The 20823-nt window shown below is 23.2% G+C and overlaps 3 protein-coding genes across 3 annotated transcripts; 1 reads left to right on the forward strand and 2 right to left on the reverse strand.

Moving 5' to 3' along the window:
• Positions 1-5778: 5778 nt before the first annotated feature.
• On the reverse strand, positions 5779-6995 carry LOC128963965 (zinc transporter SLC39A7-like). The gene has a single exon (XM_054310518.1). The coding sequence runs from the start codon at positions 6931-6933 to the stop codon at positions 5797-5799; it is 1137 nt and encodes a 378-aa protein (XP_054166493.1). The 5' UTR covers positions 6934-6995; the 3' UTR covers positions 5779-5796.
• A 6352-nt stretch (positions 6996-13347) lies between these two features.
• On the forward strand, positions 13348-15163 carry LOC128963848 (phospholipase D A-like). Its single transcript, XM_054310372.1, has 2 exons — positions 13348-14987; positions 15065-15163. Exon 1 carries the CDS (start codon positions 13549-13551, stop codon positions 14971-14973), a length of 1425 nt encoding a protein of 474 aa, XP_054166347.1. The 5' UTR covers positions 13348-13548; the 3' UTR covers positions 14974-14987; positions 15065-15163.
• Positions 15164-16871: 1708 nt separating this feature from the next.
• On the reverse strand, positions 16872-18443 carry LOC128963970 (rhoGEF domain-containing protein gxcI-like). Its single transcript, XM_054310523.1, has 3 exons — positions 18022-18443; positions 17584-17936; positions 16872-17508 (listed from the first exon to the last, which is right to left on the reverse strand). Exons 1-3 carry the CDS (start codon positions 18260-18262, stop codon positions 16891-16893), a joined length of 1212 nt encoding a protein of 403 aa, XP_054166498.1. The 5' UTR covers positions 18263-18443; the 3' UTR covers positions 16872-16890.
• Between the last annotated feature and the right edge of the window lie 2380 nt (positions 18444-20823).

A 20823-nucleotide genomic window follows, 5' to 3' on the forward strand; every position in this document is an offset into this window, starting at 1 on the left:
ATGTTAATAATTTTTATGCATTTGTATGAATATTTTCATCATATCATCATTTTTTGTATACTGTGTGTGTATATATTATATAATATGCTATAAAAGTCAATTGTCTATAAGTATGGTATAATTAAAAGCAATTATTTGTTTAATTGATTGTAAGAAAATGTTGTCATTTATAATGACAACACATTCTCTCTCTCTCTCTCTCTCTCTCTCTCTCTCTCTCTCTCTCTCTCTCTCTCTCTCTAACTATTGTTTTGTCAATTAACAGCATAAACTCTATAGACTACTACTGAAACATAAAATAAATATTTAGTATATTTTTAGTCTAAATCTAAACAAACAATTGTCAACTTAATGCTGATTACAATTGTTTTGTCGCTAATCTTTATATTTTTATGTAATTGCAGTAATAAAAAAAATTGTGCATTTATTTATAAGTATTGTTGAACATCAATTATTTGTCTGGACAATATATATATATATATATTAAAATTTAAAAGTTTAAAAATTATACAAAATATATATATTTTTTACTTTTTAAAAATATTAAAAATATATTAAATAATTGTTTAGTATGTTAATTATTAAATTTTAATAATTTAAAAAAAAGTTTTTTTGTGATAAATTTTAAGCTCATAACTAATGTTTATCAGGAATTATTTTTATATAGAAAATAAAAAACTTTTTATGGATTTTTTTTAAAATTATTAAATTAAAAGTTATTTCATGTTAATAAGTATCAATATATAATTCAACAATAATAACACAATTTATAATTAAGTGAAGTATTTATTATAAATAACTACTGTTTAAACTATCAGAAAAATAATTAATGATTTTCAAAAATACAAATATTAACAAATTAACAATATAATAAATTGAATATATGACTAATGATAAATTAAAATTTATTATATTTTTTATGATTACTAGTTTTAATAATACATTATTGCCATTTTTTAGAAAATTATTTAAAACTAATATATAAAAAAAATATAATCAAATAATAATTTATTATACATTATTAATCAATTTTGAAATTAAATGTATTTTTGATTAACTATCAATAAAAACAAAATAATGTATATTTGAATAAAAAAAATATTTTTTAAAAATTATATAAAATTAATGTCTAATATCGATTAATTGCAAACTTTTTACTTATGATAGTTATAATCAATTTTTAAGACAAAAATAATTATATTGATTTTTTATAGTTATTAATGATAAATTTATAGATTTGTTTAAAAATTGTAACATACATTTATATTTTATATAAATTTTATATGAAAAAATTGTCATTAATAATTGTCAAATATAATATCATTTATTTAAATTGCAATTAATATTTTTTTTTAATATTGTTACCAATTTATAAATTAATTTTTATCATAATATTTTGTTGTCTGTTTTATATAAACTTTACCTAAAATATAAATGTTATATAATTTTTTGAGTTTAAAAATATAAAATTTGATGCATACATGAAAATAGTTTTAACATTTTTTTATATGATTGACATAAAAAATGTATTAAACTTTAAATTAGATTATTTTTATTTTAAATAAATTAATACTAAATATATATATATATATAAATAGTGAACATTTTTATTTTTTACTGTATTTATTTTTAAAATCATGAAATAATCTCATAAATTTTTTAAATAATGATTTTATTTTAAATTACTAAATAGCGTACAAATTTAATTGTTTAAATATTGTTGAATCTATTTATATATGTTATTATTTACTTTATTTTAGTGATTTAAAAATCAAATAAAATTAATTATGATTACTTAAAAATTAAATAAGACTTTACTTAAAAATATTTTATTAGATTTTAACTATATTTATAATAAGATTATTGAACATCAAATAACTGTATATAAATTATAAAGTAATTTCATTTATAACTCAACACTAAATAGTTTTCTTAATAAAGACATAAAAAAAATAATAAACATATTATAAAAATAAACTAATGTAAGGATTAGTATTGCCAGTACTGCCAGTATATTGTCATACATTTATCAGTCATATGTTAATTATATAAATATTTTTGAAATATATTTAATAAAAACATTGGTTGAAAAGACATCTAAATTTAAATTATCTGCAATAAGTAATTAAAATTTATTTTATGATTCAAAATACATTTTTAAATATTTTTAAATATATAATTACTTACAAATATCTTCCTGTTTAACACAAATTTATTTATTTATGACACACACACACACACACACACAAAACACATTTATAATAGCGACAAAAATTAATCTCTAAAAAAATTAGGTACACAGGAATTACTAACATTAATGTTTTATATTATATAAAAAAATAAATTTCTATAATATATTAGTTTATTTATGAGACATAAATGAAATTCTTGACAATTTAATATACTTAACAATTATTATATATATATATATGTTATATATATTGTGAATGATATAACAGCAATATATTTTATATGATTTTTCAGTACTATATTATTATTATTATTATTATTGCTAACGACACTTATTTTATTGTTTTTCAAAAATACTGTACATCTCATTACTTATTTTGTTATCTCTCTCTCTCTCTCTCTCTCTCTTTCTGATCAAATACAATGGTATGATTTGTTTATATCAATAACCAGACGAAGACATGCAAAGACAGTAGATATGAAGTGAATCCATAAATCAGACAATAATTCTCTCTATTATTTGGCTCTTAAAATCGTTTTCAAATAAATTTGTTTTCATATATATTTATATAAATATTTGATATGATTTACACAACAATATTTATAATTATATATATATATATATATATATATATATATATATATAATATACTGTACTTACAAATCTAATAGATGTAAAACACGCGTATACTTTATATATATACTTAATTTATCAAATTATTTGTGCATACAATGATAATAATAATAATAATAAAATTTCTGACAAAACTTTTATTTAAAAACAAATATTTGTAACACTTTATAATATAATACCGTATAAAACATATAAATAAAAAATATATATTATAATTTTAAAAACATAATATGAAAAATTAATAAATCTAGTAAAAATAACCTAAATTTTTAATCAACCAATTTTTCAAAATTGACATAAATTTTATACATCTTATATAAACATTAATAATTTATAATAAATTATAATATATATTGAATGATAAAGAAAATGTTTACTTACAGAAATTTTGAAAATTTTCTTATCATTTAATTTTTTTCGATCAAATTCTAAACCAATTAATTGTCGCTTATATTCAATAATTTAATGTTCAATAATTCAAAAAAAAAAAAAAATTGTTGTCCAATGATATATATATATACAACAAATAATACCCCAAATAGTGTAATAATAACAAATGTTGTGTACTTTTCTATCCAAATGTTTTTTTTTCATTCAATATCTCTATTTGTATTTAACTAAATAGTCCTGTATTTTCTTAAACAAAGATTTATCTCAAAAAAAAGTATCCAAAAAAAACTGATGTTATATTACACACACAAAAACACAATGTCTTGTATATTGGCTGTACTACTGACACATACAGTAGTAGTACTGTAGTAGTAATAGTGTACCAAAGCTTACAAAACAGATTGCATGAGATATTACTTAAACCGTAATAACATAACAAACAAACTTCATTTGCACGTCTTATTTCTTATATTATAACATACAGTGTATATACCGTATATAATAAGTAAATACACAATTTATATATAAATATAAAGTTTATATATATATACGATTTATAGATATAAAGTATGTTATAAATAATATATATATATATAATTAGTAGATTTTATCAATATATATATATATTAATATATACATATATTTAGCTCACATTTGCAGATAATAATTTCTATATATATATTTACAATCTATAAATTATAGTTTGCGCAATGTTATTAAAATGCATTGATTTGCTTGTTTATACTTAATATTAAACTACTGTATTACATAATATGATACATTACAGAATATTAAACATATTCTGTATTTTTTTTAAATTTTATTTTCTGAAATTTATACATGACTTCATTGACAATACGTTATACACACATATTTAACAATATTTTACTTAAACACATACACACACACATACACACACACATACAATGTTTAATTGAATTTTGTGATAATATATATTAAAAATAAAAATTTTAAACATTTTATTAATATTGATTACAATCATATAAATATAATTTTATAAACTGTTTATATATCTAATTTATATTAACATATATTTTTGTCATTTATTACAAAATATATCCGGTTTGTGGTTATTTCTATAATTTTATATTTTAATTAATCATTACTTAATTTGAACTAATAATCAAGTTAAACTAATTTTAAATGAGCAGTGTTGTTTTACATATTTGTATTACAACTATCAACAAAAATGCTAACCAATATATTAAATTTAATTAATAATTTTTAACCTTTAATTTATAATAACTTTTATAATATTATACAGTATTTTAAAAAATAAAATATTAAATATTTCATGAATTTTAATATAAATAGTTTCTAACTTTTTTCTAAAAATAGTAATGTTTTCACATAAAATATGATAAAAATGCATAACATTATAAACATTGAATATTGACTAAACCGAAAATGTTATGTTAAACTAAATCAATGCATTATTGACGGACCAAAAATCTATTTAAATACATTAACTGATTGCCATATATATGAGATATTACTGTATATACACTGTATATTATACACTATGTATTAAAATAGTAAAAAATATTACGTAAAAATATGTTAACTTTCATTTGTTATAGTTTTTTGCATAATTTGCATGTTTTAACATTTTGTTATGCATTATCCAACAAAAAAAATTTTCCCTATAAATTGCCAATAAATTTTATACACTTAGTTACTACTACTGTATGTCACAGTATATTAAGTTTAAATAACTGTAAAGTAAAGTGGTTTTGATATATAATATAGCAATAAATAATATCAAAAGTATTGATATTTATAGCCAACTAACTAAACTTTATAATATCATATATTATATAACTTATAGTGAGTCTATACGATACACACAAAGTACTTATACAATGTTTTTTATGAAAACATTGTGTAAAGAAAAATATTTTTATTATATACAGCAAACTTACTGTACTTTATAATATATTTATATAAATATTGAAAAATATTTTAATGTAAAACTTATCTATAAATGTGAGATATTTAACATTGATTAGAATATTTTGATTATTTACTCTATTATTATTATAAAGTTTAATAATATTTCTCTTTTAATAATACTAACTGTTATTATCTGATTTAATGTCAAAATAAAATATTTAATACAATTATTCTATTATAATATTTATATATATATTGTTTGATAAAAAATTTATTTAACTTATAGTATAAATTTCCATTTTTTAAATATAATTTATAATATATTTTAAATTTTTAAAAATAGGAAACGAGATAACTATTGAATGTAGGTATAAATGATAGTTTTAAATAAATCACAGATTGTTAATTATTATTAATATATTGTATCCATAAAACATGCATAGCATATGATACATTTGTAAAATTAAGTTAATTAATTTATTTTTTAAAAATTATATAATATTATGTTCACTAAAACATTATTTTTTAAATTATTATAAATTAAAATCAAATTAATATTGTAAAAATTATAAATATATATTTCTATATATATATATAAACATTTATAAATATATTATATAAATTTTTAAAAATTAAAACAACAAACTAAGCAATAAATAAAATCAAAGTCAGATAATCAAAATCATAATAAATATGCCAAATAAAAGTGCAAACAACTCGTAAAAAGCCTGTTTCAAATCGGTTAGCTGTGAGAGCTCCGGTAGTATCGTAACGGTGCCGATATAGATGAAGCCGCCGCCGGTAAACGGCAGCACCCAATTGTCGCCGCTATTGCTTACAGTTCCCATCGATAGGCTTACAACTGTACCGGTTAGGGCGCCAATAGCCGTTAACAGTTGCAAACTCATTGCCCGACGCCGAGAGCACCCGGACTTAATAAGTACGGCAAAGTCGCCGATTTCGTGCGGTATTTCGTGAACCATTATGGCAATGCCGGTAACCAGACCAACACTGTGGCCGGCCATAAACGAACTGCCAATGGCCAGACCGTCGGTAAAATTGTGCACCAAATCGGCCACAAGATTCAAATAGCCGGCAACATCTATATCGTTGACCGAATTTGAGTTAGATTTCTGGTTAATTATCTGCTTATTTTGGTCATCACTGTTGTCTATATTATCAGTATCTAATTTATCACATATTTTATGATTATGATTATTATTATTGATACAAATATTATTATTATTATTATTATAATTATTATTTATCTTTTTGCTTAATTTTAAATCAAATATTTGATTACCATTCATATTGTTGTCATAAATATTATAATCATTATCATTATTATCATCAGCAGCAGCACCACAGCGACTAACATCACCACCAGATTGTTGATAATCTTTGACAATTCTGACCATTTTTTCAATAATAAAAAACCCGAAAAATCCGGTTAATATCCAAAGACCGACACCCAGTCGATCGTCATGACTGGTCAACGATGACAGCGATTCTGGTATTAGATGAAGAAATGCGTCGCCCAGTAGTCCGCCGGCGGCCAGACTCAGACAAACACGAAGATGTGATGCATATTCCGGTGTATTGTTCAATGGTATGAAAAATAAGATCAAATACGGTATGACTGATATGGCAAACGTAGTCGACAGTGCCGATGACCAAACCGGTAGTCGTGGATATGTTTCATTCAATTTATTTATTGACAATAATATCTCGGCATTGGTTTCGACTATTAATTGTTGAAAATTAATAGCAATTATGGAAATTGAATTCAATATATTATTGATCATTATTTTTGATGTCTTTTTTTAAATATACGACAAACAATAGGTTGTATTTTTAAGTTTAATATAAAGACTTATAAGTTTAATATAACAAAAAATCCGACAAAAAAATAACACAATTATAATATCATTAGTTTATAATTAATAATTTTTAAAAAAAATTATTATAGTGTGATAGTGTTATTATTATCATTAACTCAATTGTTTGTCAAAAAAATAATTAATTAATTAACAACTTAAAGATTCTTGAAATAAATTTTTATCACTTTTATTATCACATCAATTGTTTTCATTTATTCAATTATAAGATCAAAATGATTTTTGTTTAACATTTAATTCATAGTCAATTAAACTTTTATTCAATTGAAAAATATATATATGATATGATATGTTATATTTACTTAATTGTTAAAATATAATGACATCAAAAGTATCATTTAATATAGATATATATAAATGATTCATTACTAATGATTAATAAATTAATAGATATTTATTTTTAGGCAAAAATATATACTAATTATTTTCTTTCAATAATAATAAAATACAGTAATTAACATTAAATGTGGAAAATATTTAATACTTAGTTTTATATCATACTCTCTGTAAATAATTTAAATATAAAATTAAATTATTTCATATTAAAATTTGATAAAAAATAACACTATACATATATTAAAAATAAACCAAAATATTTTAAATAATATAAAAATAATGTATTATTTATATTTTGTTAAAAATAGTGACTAATTGAATACTTATAATTATTTAATCTATTAACTATCAAATGATTAATTTTTAATATATATATATATTATATCATATATTTAATGTCATTAATATCATAATTGTTAATTAATTTTAGCTACTGAATTATATTATTGTTTATGATATATCTAATTGAAAATATTATCATAATTAGTATTAGTATTATTATGAACGTCATACAAATAATTGTTGAAAAAAATTGATAAAATCTAATTGCTTTTTCATAATTTTATTATCTAGGTTATTTATATTACAAAATAATAATAATAATACATTTATAACTGATAGCAATTTAGTACTGTATATAAAGTTTACTGTACTCCTACTATATTACTAATTGAAACGGTGCTCTCATCTATTGATTTTATTATATATAGTAATAAAAAAATTGATTGATAAATTCAATATTTAATTGCATAATAATTTTTATTTTAATTAAAAATATCTATTAAAAAATATATAAATAATTTTCAAAATATGGCGTCAATTTGTTTTCTTTATGTAAATAAATATACAGCATATGAATGAGTGTGTAAACAAAAATAAATATACAGTATATAAACATTTAATAACTTTTTAAATAGTTATGAATTTTTCATTAATATTGATATTATGTTATGGACTAACAATGTTAACGATGATTACTGGGATATTCTGTGAGAAAAGTCTAAAAAAATCGGCAACAATTGCCAACAAAGCGTCGGCCAATTGTTCGGCTTCGCCGGACAACAAACAGGCCAAATGTGTGGTCAGTGTTTCCGATCGGGGAATTGACAAAACTTCCATAAAGAAAGTCCAGTTCGACGGGAAAAATGTGGAAAATTTTCCGACTGATCTACGAACTAGACGTCAATTTGCAAAACGTGTACCGATTATAAAATCAAAAACAATTAGCGGTGTATCCAATCTGATTGATAACCTATTCAAAGATACTGTTGGAGACATTTTAAGCATATAATTATTAATTAACTATTATTATTATTATTAATCACACATTTTTTTATTAATTTTATTAATTAATTTTAAAATCCATATACACAATTGTATATTATATGATAATTTTTTTTCGTCACCCCCCCCCCCCCCATAATTTACATCATAATCAATTTTTTTTATTGCATAGAAATTAATTTTTTGCATGTATATTTTTTGTTGTCAAATATAAACAATTAACAATCATCACAAAATTAGTACATATGATAATAATGTTAAAAATAGGATATTATTTAAATGTATGATGAATTTTATTAATTTACTTAAATGATATACAATATTATTACAATAATGATGTGGAAAATAAAATAATATATTCAACAACAACAACAAAAAACATTATTACAAATAATTTACATTTTAAATATAAACACTAAATTTGTGGTAAATGACATATTAATTAAATATAAATATAAATATTTTAAAATTATATGATATATTAATATATCAATAAAAAACATATACTGTATATAAAAATTAAAAATTTAAATAATTTACATAAATATGGAAAATAGTTATAAAATTAATTTTTGATATTAATTTAAGATATCATAATTATTAATTACATTTAGCTACTGAATTATATTATTGTTTATGATATATCTAATTGAAAATATTATTATAATTAGTATTATTATTATGAACGTCATACAAATAATTGCTGAAAAAAATTGATAAAATCTAATTGCTTTTTCATAATTTTATTATCTAGGACCTAGATTCTAGGTTATTTATATTACAAAATAATAATAATAATACATTTATAACTGATAGCAATAGTACTGTATAAAAAGTTTACTGTACTTCTACTATACTACTAATTGAAACGGTGCTCTCATCTATCGACTTTATTGTATACAGTATTAAAAAAATTTTTTTGATAAATTCAATAGTTAATTGCATAATAATTTTTATTTTAATTAAAAATATCTATTTAAAAAAATATATAAATAATTTTCAAAATATGGCGTTATTTTTTTTGTTGCTTTATGTAAATAAATCTATAGTATATGAATGAGTGTGTAAACAAAAATATATACAGTGTATATATATATATATATAAATATTTGATAACTTTTTTAATAGTTATGAATTTTTCATTAGTATTGATATTATGTTATGGACTAACAATGTTATCGATGATTACAGAGATATTCAGTGAGAAAAGTCTAAAAAAATCGGCAACAATTGCCAACAAAGCGTCGGCCAATTGTTCGGCTTCGCCGGACAACAAACAGGCCAAATGTGTGGTCAGTGTATCCGATCGGGGAATTGACAAAACTTCCATAAAGAAAGTCCAGTTCGACGGGAAAAATGTCGTAAATTTTCCGAATGTTATACAAACTAGACGTCAATTTGTAAAACGGGAACCGAAAATAAAATCAAAAACAATTACCGGTGTATCCAATCTTTTTGATAAGCTATTCAAATATACTATTGGAGACATTTTAAGCATATAATTAACTATTATTATTAATCACATTTATTTTTACTAATTTTATTAATTAATTTTAAAATCTATATACATAAGTGTATATTATATGATAACTTTTTTCGTCACCCCACCCCACCCCCCATAATTTACATCATAATCAATTTTTTATTGCATAGAAATTAATTTTTTGCATGTATATTTTTTTGTTGTCAAATATAAACAATTAACAATCATCACAAATTTAGTACTTATGATAATAATAAAAAATAGGATATTATTTAAATGTATGATGAATAATTTTTAATTTTATTAATTTACTTAAATGATATACAATATTATTATATTATAATAATGATGTGGAAAATAAAATAATATATACAACAATAACAAAAATTATTTACAAATAATTTACATTTTAAATATAAACACTAAATTTGTGGTAAATATTTTGGTTTTCATCCCATTTGACGATTACTGGCCATTGAATTACTGGACATATAGTTGTAGACACCCTTATTGTCTGACTTAATAGCACTGGTCGATGGCGTCGACATTTGATTACTGTAGTTAACCGTTGGTTTCGGTGTCAGACAATTATCGGCATTACGGTTGTTGTCACGGTTTGTCAGGTATTTCATCGACAAACGTGTCGATCGGCTGTCAAATGTGGTCAATAAGAATCGGTTAGACATTGTTTTGTTTTTTGTAGCACTCGTTATAATCACTAACACACAATTGAAATTAATTTTTATAGAAATAATTAAATTTTTCGACTTTTATAAAATAAAAAAAAATAAAAGTTATAAAAGTTTTTTTCTGTTCAATGAATTAATCAAATAATTTTAGACATGTATATGTCGTTTAACAGTATTTATACTGTTTCCAAAATAAGCAAATTATTTGTTATTAATAGTAATAATAATTATTATTATCACTATTTTTTTGCTATAGATATGTCAGTTGTAACTGGTTTGCCACTACATGACTATTACACGTGAAATTGTTATTTATTTATTTATTTATAAATTATATTAATAATAATAATAACCTAATATTTAATCAATCATATGCTATGTCTAAAAGTACACTATTTTTATTTTATATCAAAGTTATTACACAATTTACTAGTATTCAATACAGTGATATTTTTAAAAAATAAATAAATATTATTATTATTTGTATTATTATATTAATTATTATCTAATAAGTTATATATAAAGTTAACACACGTGTATGTCATTGACATTACAATTAGTAACTTTTAGTTGTAAATTTTTTTAAAAATCTCAAACAAATTTTTTGATTTAATTTAAATTTATTAACTATATTAAAAATTTTTTAAAAATAGTTCTACTTTATAAAAAATAATTATAAATAATCATAATATTGACTAAAAATACATATATTATTAAACATATTTGTATACATAATTAGGTATGACTTTGAAATACTTTCTAATAAATTTTTATTGATTAGATAATTAAACTAAAAAATATTATTATTATTAGTATTGTATATAAATAGTGGATTTATTTTGAAACCATAAAAATCATTTGAGATAATCAAATAGTCTCCAGGATTATGGGCTCTACTATGACTGATATCATATAATTAATATATAATTAGATTTTTTTCAAAATTTTTTTATATATATACAGTATATATAATAGTAGAAAATATAAATATAAAAAACATAAATCTCAGACTTTAATAAAATCTATTGTTTATTAAGACCAATAAAAAGCGGTTTCAACTGACTTTTTAATTAATTAATTTAATTGCATTTAAATTAATATATAAATATAAATATTTATCATTAAATATATTATATTAATACTAAATCAGTATAAACAGTATATTTTAGGTCATATTATATTTAAATTGATATTTATTGCACTAAACATATACAATGTAATAGTAAACATAAAATTTTAATTGATATATTTAAATGTTATTATTATTAATTAATTATTTAATCAGTAAACTGTATATAATATTTTGAAATAATTAATCACATGTTAATTAAACCTAAATATAAATATTAAAAAATATATGATATATTAATATATCAATAAAAAAAGTGTTTATACTGTATATAAAAATTAAATATTTAAATAATTGACTTAAATATGGAAAATAGTTATAAAATAATTTTTGAATTAATTTAAGAAAATTTAAAACTTAAGATTAATTTTTTAAATTTAATTTTTTTTGTTAAATTATCATAATTTTATATTTAATTTCATACAAAATATTATTTAATTAATATACAATTAAAAAAACCATTTTAGTATAGTATCTAAATTATTATAAACTAGATTTATATATATATATATATATTAAAATAAATAAATAATTTAAATGTGATTTTGTAAAGGTTTCCTATACCTAGTACTACCTATACATACATACAGTATATTAATGTTAATGCCACCCCCACCTCCAGTGGGGTCACCCATACACACACACATAGATACATTTAAAAGTTTTTTATTAAACTTTATTTTTTTTAATTATTATATAGTTTTAATAATAATTACAATTGAATTTAATTGTTTTATTATAATTTTATAATATCATAATTATGAGTATGGTAGATTCAATATTTGATTAGATGGGAGGGGAGGGGGGAAAGGGAGGGGTGGACTAATAAAACTAATATAAATTATTAGTACACTGTATTGTTAGTGTACTGTATATATACAGTACTAATGATTTCATCAAAATTATTAAAAATATATTTATTTTAATAATAAAAGTTTTATTATAAAACTATTAGTAATTCATTAAACTCTATACAGTATTATATTATATATCGACTCATCGGTCAATGATTTGATAGACATTTCGTATGGCTATTGGATAATAACGTGTCGTATGACGTGTTGGTATACAATATATATAAAGTACAGTCAAATCACTTTATATTTTTTGTATAGTATATTAAACAGTAAAGTATTTAAAATATTTAAAAAATAATAATATATTAAATTTTATTTTATCTTAAATAATTCACCCAATACAATTATATGTAATTATTTAAACAAACAAACAAAAAACATAAATAAAAGCATTAATTAATTATAAGATTTTTTAAAAAATAAATAAATAATTGCTTATCCAATTTACTACTTATACTATATTATCCATATTTTTTTTAATTAACTGGATTTGACTGTATTATGCAAATTAGATCAATCAAAGCATACGATATGTCAAACAAACAAAAAAAAATATTGCATTTAATGTAATAACTATTGAATAGTCAGAGACTATATCAGTGATTGATTGCATCGCTTATAATATAATATTATTAGACATATAGTTATTATTGTGTCAAACATTTTGATTTGAATTAATTGGATTTGAATTGTGTTTTAATAATAAATATCTTCATATATAATATCATTAATTAGTTGCAAAATATGCAATTGTGGGGCCATTTTACGGCCGACTCACTCTCAGCCGCCGATACGCCGACCAATTGGCCAGTTATTAAAGCTTACGAACCGTTTCCATCAACACCGTCACCGTCGTTGTCGTTGCCATCGATGGTCAACGACTACGACTACAAGAGCAACAACAACAACAACAACAACAACAATAGCTTTAATATCGACTGTAAGTACGGCAACAATAGTAGTGACAGCAGTCCATCGTATACCAGTTGGTCAACGATTACCGATTGTATAGACCAATGGTTTGCCACTCTCTACGAATGGCCGTCACAATCATCACCACCGAAGTCAATATTTCCTCCGCTATCGTCATCGATAGGAATGCAATTTTCGACAAACTTCTGGAACAGTATTATTTCGGAACCAAAGTTGACGGACAATACACTAACATTTTTAACGCCGGCGCCGCCATCGCCACCATTGTTGGCATTGCCGCCGCTGTCGTCGTTATCGTTGTCGCAGACAGTGTTACCGCCGTACAGAAGAGCCATACGAAAGACATATACAGAGTATGAGGAGACCGATGACAGAAACAACTCGCGAGTGGATAATATTGGCGACAAATCAGTGGCCAATAATGAGTCGCCAATTGGATTTCAATCATTGGTGTCGTCGTCGTCGTTATCATCGCAATTGGACAGCTATTCAGTTAGATCGCCGACACCGATCGGTACACTGCCGAGCTCTTGGAATGTCAAAGAAGATTTGGCCAACAATTGGACGGTTAATAGAAATTATTATAATTCAGACACGAGTCCATTGGAATCGTATTGTTGGAATTTGGCTGCACCTCCGCCGCCACCATCACCACCAATATCGCCCCCGAAAATTATTTCATCGATTATTACAATGCCGGCGCCGCCGCCGCCAACAGCGTCAGCGTCACCACCACCGCCGCCGCCGCAGACAATAGAAAGCAGTGTTTACATTCAGCCGAGGATTCGGCGCCGATTGCCAACACTAACCGAGTGTGTGTTCTGCAAGAACAACAATCGCAGCGAAGAGATATACAAAAGTCATATACTAAAAGATCCAGAAGACAAAATTGTTTGTCCATATCTGCGGGCCTACGACTGTCCTATTTGTCATAACGGTGGCGGCATTTATGCCCACACTGTACGCTATTGTCCGATGAATAGGGCGGGAATTAAGTTAAAAATTGAAAGCTTTTTGAATGACAGCGACAAACACGAATCACAGCAACAACAACAACAACAGCAACAACAACGACGACATCAACAACAACAACAAAAACATCAACAACAACAGCAGCAGAATAAGGCGTCCAAATCGGTTGTCTATAATGATAGCGATTGTGGTGGTGGTCGCCGACGTAAAGGTCGTTATAGGAGACGTATAAATAAACAAACATTTTTTAAAATAAGTGTTTAATCATTGCATAACAAGTTTGTCTTATTTTTATCATTGGATTAAATGGTTTTTGTTTTTTATTTAAATAATAAATTTTATTTTATTTGAAAAGATTTTTCACGGATTTTTTAAATATTGGATTGGATTTAATGGACAACGAGATTGGATTTTTTTAAACAAAAATTTGCTTAAAAATATAGTATTTTATTACCGGTATATAAAAAAAAGTTTATTTTTCATTATTACTTAATCATAATTTCATTTAAAAAAATATATTCATTATATATTTTTGAAACATTTGAGTATATATTCAAATAATTGTTGAATTTTTGTTTTTGTTTTATTTAAAATGAAAAAAATCATTATTATGCTGTTATTTTAATATAATTAATTCATATGTTCACTATTACTCGTGTGTTTTTAAAAAAAAGAAAATCATTTTTTATATTATATTCATGTTTTTTGATAAAAGTATTTATAATTATCTTAATATAAGTCTAATAGCATTCATTTTAGTCGAAATTTAATTTTTAAAAAATTTATTTATTATGTTTTTTTAAATTACATTTTATTGATAAGATTATTGTTAATCAATATATAGTATGTCTGCTTTTGTAACCAATTTTATTTGATTTTTTTTAAAAATTTAGATTTAAATCTAAAATTTCTTATCTATTTGAGAGAAAAAAAATTATTTTTAGATATAATTAAATTTAATATAAATGTATTTATGTATTTTTAAAAAATTATTTATAATTTAATAATTATGATTTGTTTTTTTATAAAAATTTCAATTTTTTAGTAATCATGTTTCTAATTTGTTAAAATTTAAGTCATTATTACAACAAAATAAAACTATAAATTGTGTATTTTTACAGCAAACTTATAATATCATTGATAATCAATTTTGTAAAATATTCACAACAACCAACAAAAAAACTGTACAAACATTTGTATATAAAAAACACAAAATTATGTCTTATCTATTATAATAGTTATCAGACCAACAATTTGATTGTCTTTTTTGTTTTGTTTGTTTGTTTGATTGTCACCACAACAAGAAAAATGAGTACAAATGTCAAGCTTCTGGAAGTGATCCAAACGTTTGGTCCGCAACTGTTTGATTTGGACGGATCGATCAGTTTGTGGTTCAATATTATCGGTACAATGAATCAGAAATGTATCCGTCGATTGTTGCGCTTTATCGCTGCCATGGATTGTCACCAGAAGTATCAATTGGCCGAACGTGTTCTTCAGGAAGGTTTCGACAGCTGTGTACCACAACTGGATTATAATGACCGTTCAAATGACAACAACTGTTCGGACACCGATCGGACTGAGGTCGACGACAACAGCTACGAGTACGACGAGTATTCGGACACTTTTCTGGTCGTTCAGCGGACCAGCGAATTGGCTACCGATTGTATGTCATCGCCGCAGTCGTCGATAAAGTCCTACGAAACGGCTGTCGAAAATTTTGAATACGAATCGGACTTCGATGACGACGATAACGAAACCGTACGTATGGGCGACGACTCGGATAGCGATGGCGACAATGTTGACGACAACGATAATCACTCTGTCGTTATCGACGGATCAACTGGTGACGAATCGACTCAATCCAGCGATGGTCTAAGTGGTCGTTTGGTTTCATTGTCGACCATCACTTCGTACGGCTCACAGCGATCGCCCACTTCTTCATCGCAAAGCATTTCGGAAAATAGTTTTTCAAGTCTTAGTTAAACAAATGAAGATTTTTATTTATTTATTATTATTTACCGTAAGTTTAAGTGGAGTTTATTATAAATTATTAATAATTAAAGATTTTTAAATATTTTTAAAGTTAATTCTATAGATTAATAAATATTATTATTAATAATAATATTGTATTTAAAAGTGAAATTTCTTATTAAATATTTTAAATGAAATAAATAAAAATTATTTGAAAAATGAAAAAAAATCAGTAGATTTGGTCTCCGATCGGACCGATTGGTCTGTTTGGTCGTCCAATTGGTCAAACAATTTGAAGCCATTATCGGTGGACCAATTATCATCATCGTTATTGTTGTTATTATTGTTGTCATTGTTGTTATTGTTGTTGTTGTTGGTCACCAAACTTTTTGCATCGAAAAATTTGCTGAACAACAAACTCGAAGTTACCGATTGAGTGTCCATCTCTTCGCCTTCAATGTCGACAACTTCTTCGATTAGATTATTTTGCGATCCATTCGGTTCATCAGTACGTTGGGAAACGATATGCAAATCGTCCAACAGTTGCACCTCATTATCCAATGTCTGACTTTCTGGTGTTGTTATTGTTGTGGTTGTGGTTATGGTTGTTGTTGTTACCAATGGCTGCGATGGTTCAATAATAAGACAACTGTTATCACTGTTAGTCGACTGACTGTCCAATTCCTCTCTATTCTTGAGGTCTTCAATAAGGTATGCCTGCATAGCATTAGTTTGAAGCTTTGTTTCGGCAATTTTGACGATCACTTTAATCGGATCCCTGTACTCATCGAGCGATTTGTCCAAACAGGTTGACGGTAATGACGCCTGAAATGTATAACCAATGATTATAATTATCATCAATGACTACAAGTCTTAAACGAAGATAATTAACACACAAACCATTGTTTCTGTGATCGATTGGATCTCTTGTTCCAGTCGTTGAATATCCAGTTGAATTTCTTCGTTTTGTTTCTTCTTTTCCATAAACACCGAACGCTGGTGTCTGTCGAAGTCATTGTCGACAACTTCGGAAACGATTGCATCCAACTGTTCATAGGCTTTGCGTTTTTCGTCCAACTGTTTGACATAAAAGTCCTTCACTTGATTCAGTTCTGTCAGCTGTTGCCGGTGTTGATCGCCGACACGTTTGATCTCCAATTGCATCGATTGTTGCATTTGTTGTAATTCTTTGTCCGACATTTCCAGACTAGAGATATAACGGGTCAGTCGTTCATTGTCTTCAGTCAATTGTTCTGAACAAACAAAAACAAAAACAAATTTAATCAATCAGTGACTTCTTGAGTGACAAATGATAATATCTTATAATAATATTAATACTAAATTGTTTTTCATTGTCATCGATGGTCTGCTGAAGTTTTGCCTCTCGCTGTTCCTCTTCAGTGCATTCACTGTCCAATTGTCGACATTTGTTGTCTTCGATTCTGATCTTCTTTTCGATGTCTGCAATCTCTTTGGTCAATGAGTCCACATCTTTGTTCAAATAGTCGATACTGTTGTCGACCACCGATACCGATGTCATGTTCAACGTTGTCATTGATCTGCTCTTATAGTTAAACATTTTCTTCTTCTTCTTCTTCTATCTGTTTGTTTGTTTGACTGTAATCTTCAGTAATCTTCACTACTCTTGAGTTTTTGTATTATTTTTTGTTGAAAACCAATTGAATGAATCACTAAATCAATTGAATGATTGAATGAATTGAATAAATGCGTCGAACTTATGGAATGCAATGCAATCAATGAATGCCAACAATCATAGCATTAAACAGTATTTATTAATACTGTATATAATAATTGATTGAATGCATTGATTGAAACATTTAATTATATACTGTTATAACAAAAAAGTTTTAAAAAGTTTTAAAAAACCAATTAATCAGTAAATATTAAAACATAAATATTAAATAAGTTTTGTTTCAAAATAATTAATTATTAATAGTTGCTATTAATTATTTTAATCATAAGCTATTTTTCTAGATTTTTTAGTCTATATTAATAATATTAATATAGACTAAAAAATCTAGAAAAATTAATTTAATATATATATATATTTGTTTGTTTTCTGTTAATAATTTAGTTTTATTTTTAAAAAAAAAGTTTATTTTATTATCTGATTATTAAAACTGTCCTAAAAAAGTCTAAATAATTAAATTTTTATAATAAACATGTTTTAAAAACTTAATAGACCTAAGTCAATGTTTTTATTAAATATTTTTAACTTTTTTTTATGTTTATTTATACATTATATGAATTATTTAATTAAAATAATTTTTCAACAAATTTTTTTCGAGTTTAAATGTATTTTTATAATTTACTTATATATATACACAGTATAGTTAATTAATTAATAAAACTTACTTATATTTACTATAATAAATTCATTAATTTAACTGTATAATCTAATTAAATTAAATAGATTAAATAATTTCTACAATTATTGTATTATTATTTGTTATTTATTTTTATTAATATTATTATTATAGATATGTAAATTTTAATATTTCAATGACTAGAACAATGATTGATAATAGTAAACCAATTACAATAAAATAAATTAGTAATTTAATATTATCAACACAAATTATATGAAACTTATTATCATATTGATTAATAGTATTGATAATATCATAATCATTATTAGTATTATTGTTATTATTATTATTATATTGAATTAGTCGATCGTATTTTATTTTTTCTATCCGATCCATAATAGTATTAACTAATAAACGCCATAATATGAGACCAGATTCCCATAGAATAACAAATCTGGAAATATAGTAAAATTAATTTTTTAAAAGTTAATATTTTTTTGTTAATCAATAAATATTATAAAATTATTAATTTACTTTTGTTTAAGTTTTAATCTTAGATTTTCATCCAAAGATTTCCTAACAAAAATACCGGATATACCTAACAACTGGTTATATTTTGACTTATGTAATGGTATTGTTGGATACATATTAATAATCTGATCGATATATTTTTCACCATTTATTACTACCGTTTGACCGCTAATTAATTCATATACAAATTTTTTAGTTTTAACATTTCGAAATTTAAAATTTTCATACAATAATGATGGATATTTTATCTAAAAATTAAAGATTAATTAATTAATAATAAAAATAATAATTTTTTCACTTATAATTATTAATAACCTTTAAATATCCATTATATACATAAGTAGATTTTCCAACCAAAACAATCAATTTGTTTTGATTGTTAATTATATCATCAAGGTGATTAATAAATGTTAACGGTTTATGTGAATATCTCGATAGCATATCACTATTTAACAATTGTGACAAAAAAAAACAATTAGCTAACCAAATGGCAAATATAATTTTCGACACTGATCCATTTAACATATAATTGCTTATAACAGCTATTAATTGATAGAAAACCAAAATACTATATTAATAATTATTGAATATTTATTTTTCAAAAAAACTATTATACATACATCTACTAATAAATACCAACAGATGATCCATTATAATGCATACAATAGTATCTTTCAAGTCAAATGGTTTGTCACGGTTTGTCAAATATTGTCGGATCCAGTCATTGATTATGATTACAATTACACAAAAAGTAAACATAGAAACTATGACCAACCATATAGACAAACTAAATTTTGGCAACAATTGAAACTTTGTCGCATAACCAGTATAATCGCCAGATAATATTGTTAGAAAATTGTGAATATTAACAGGGTAAATTGAATCGCATAATTTAAACAAATCAGTTTTATAAGCTAGTATGATTGTTATAAGGTCTAGTGTCTAATAAATAAATTTTTAAAAATTAAATTATAGTATAATTTTTTACATTAAATATTTTTAATAATATTATTATTATTAAATACATTATTATTAATGTATCTTATTTTAGCTGCCAATGTGCCATTAATATTATTGCCTATTGGTATAAAATATATCCTATTAAAATAATTGTAATTATATAAATTAATAATTTTATTTTTGTATTAAATATATTTATATAATTATTATTTTTCTTAAATTAATTAATAAATTAATTATTTTTATAATTACCTGCAATTCAAATAATTTATTATTATTTCTATTAGGATTACAAATTCGCCGCATATATCATAATGTT

Source organism: Oppia nitens, unplaced genomic scaffold (assembly GCF_028296485.1).
Source record: "Oppia nitens isolate AA-2021 unplaced genomic scaffold, nextdenovo-longstitch-racon4-pilon3 scaffold8_pilon_pilon_pilon, whole genome shotgun sequence".
NCBI lineage: Eukaryota > Metazoa > Arthropoda > Arachnida > Sarcoptiformes > Oppiidae > Oppia > Oppia nitens.

Coding starts and splice junctions, on each gene's coding strand:
- LOC128963970 (XM_054310523.1), bottom strand. CDS start 18,262: ATGTTTAACTATAAGAGCAGATCAATGACAACGTTGAACATGACATCG. Junction 17,937..18,021: donor TGACAATGAAAAACAATTTA/GTATTAATATTA, acceptor TTGTTTGTTCAG/AACAATTGACTGAAGACAAT. Junction 17,509..17,583: donor AATCGATCACAGAAACAATG/GTTTGTGTGTTA, acceptor TATACATTTCAG/GCGTCATTACCGTCAACCTG.
- LOC128963848 (XM_054310372.1), top strand. CDS start 13,549: ATGCAATTGTGGGGCCATTTTACGGCCGACTCACTCTCAGCCGCCGAT.
- LOC128963965 (XM_054310518.1), bottom strand. CDS start 6,933: ATGATCAATAATATATTGAATTCAATTTCCATAATTGCTATTAATTTT.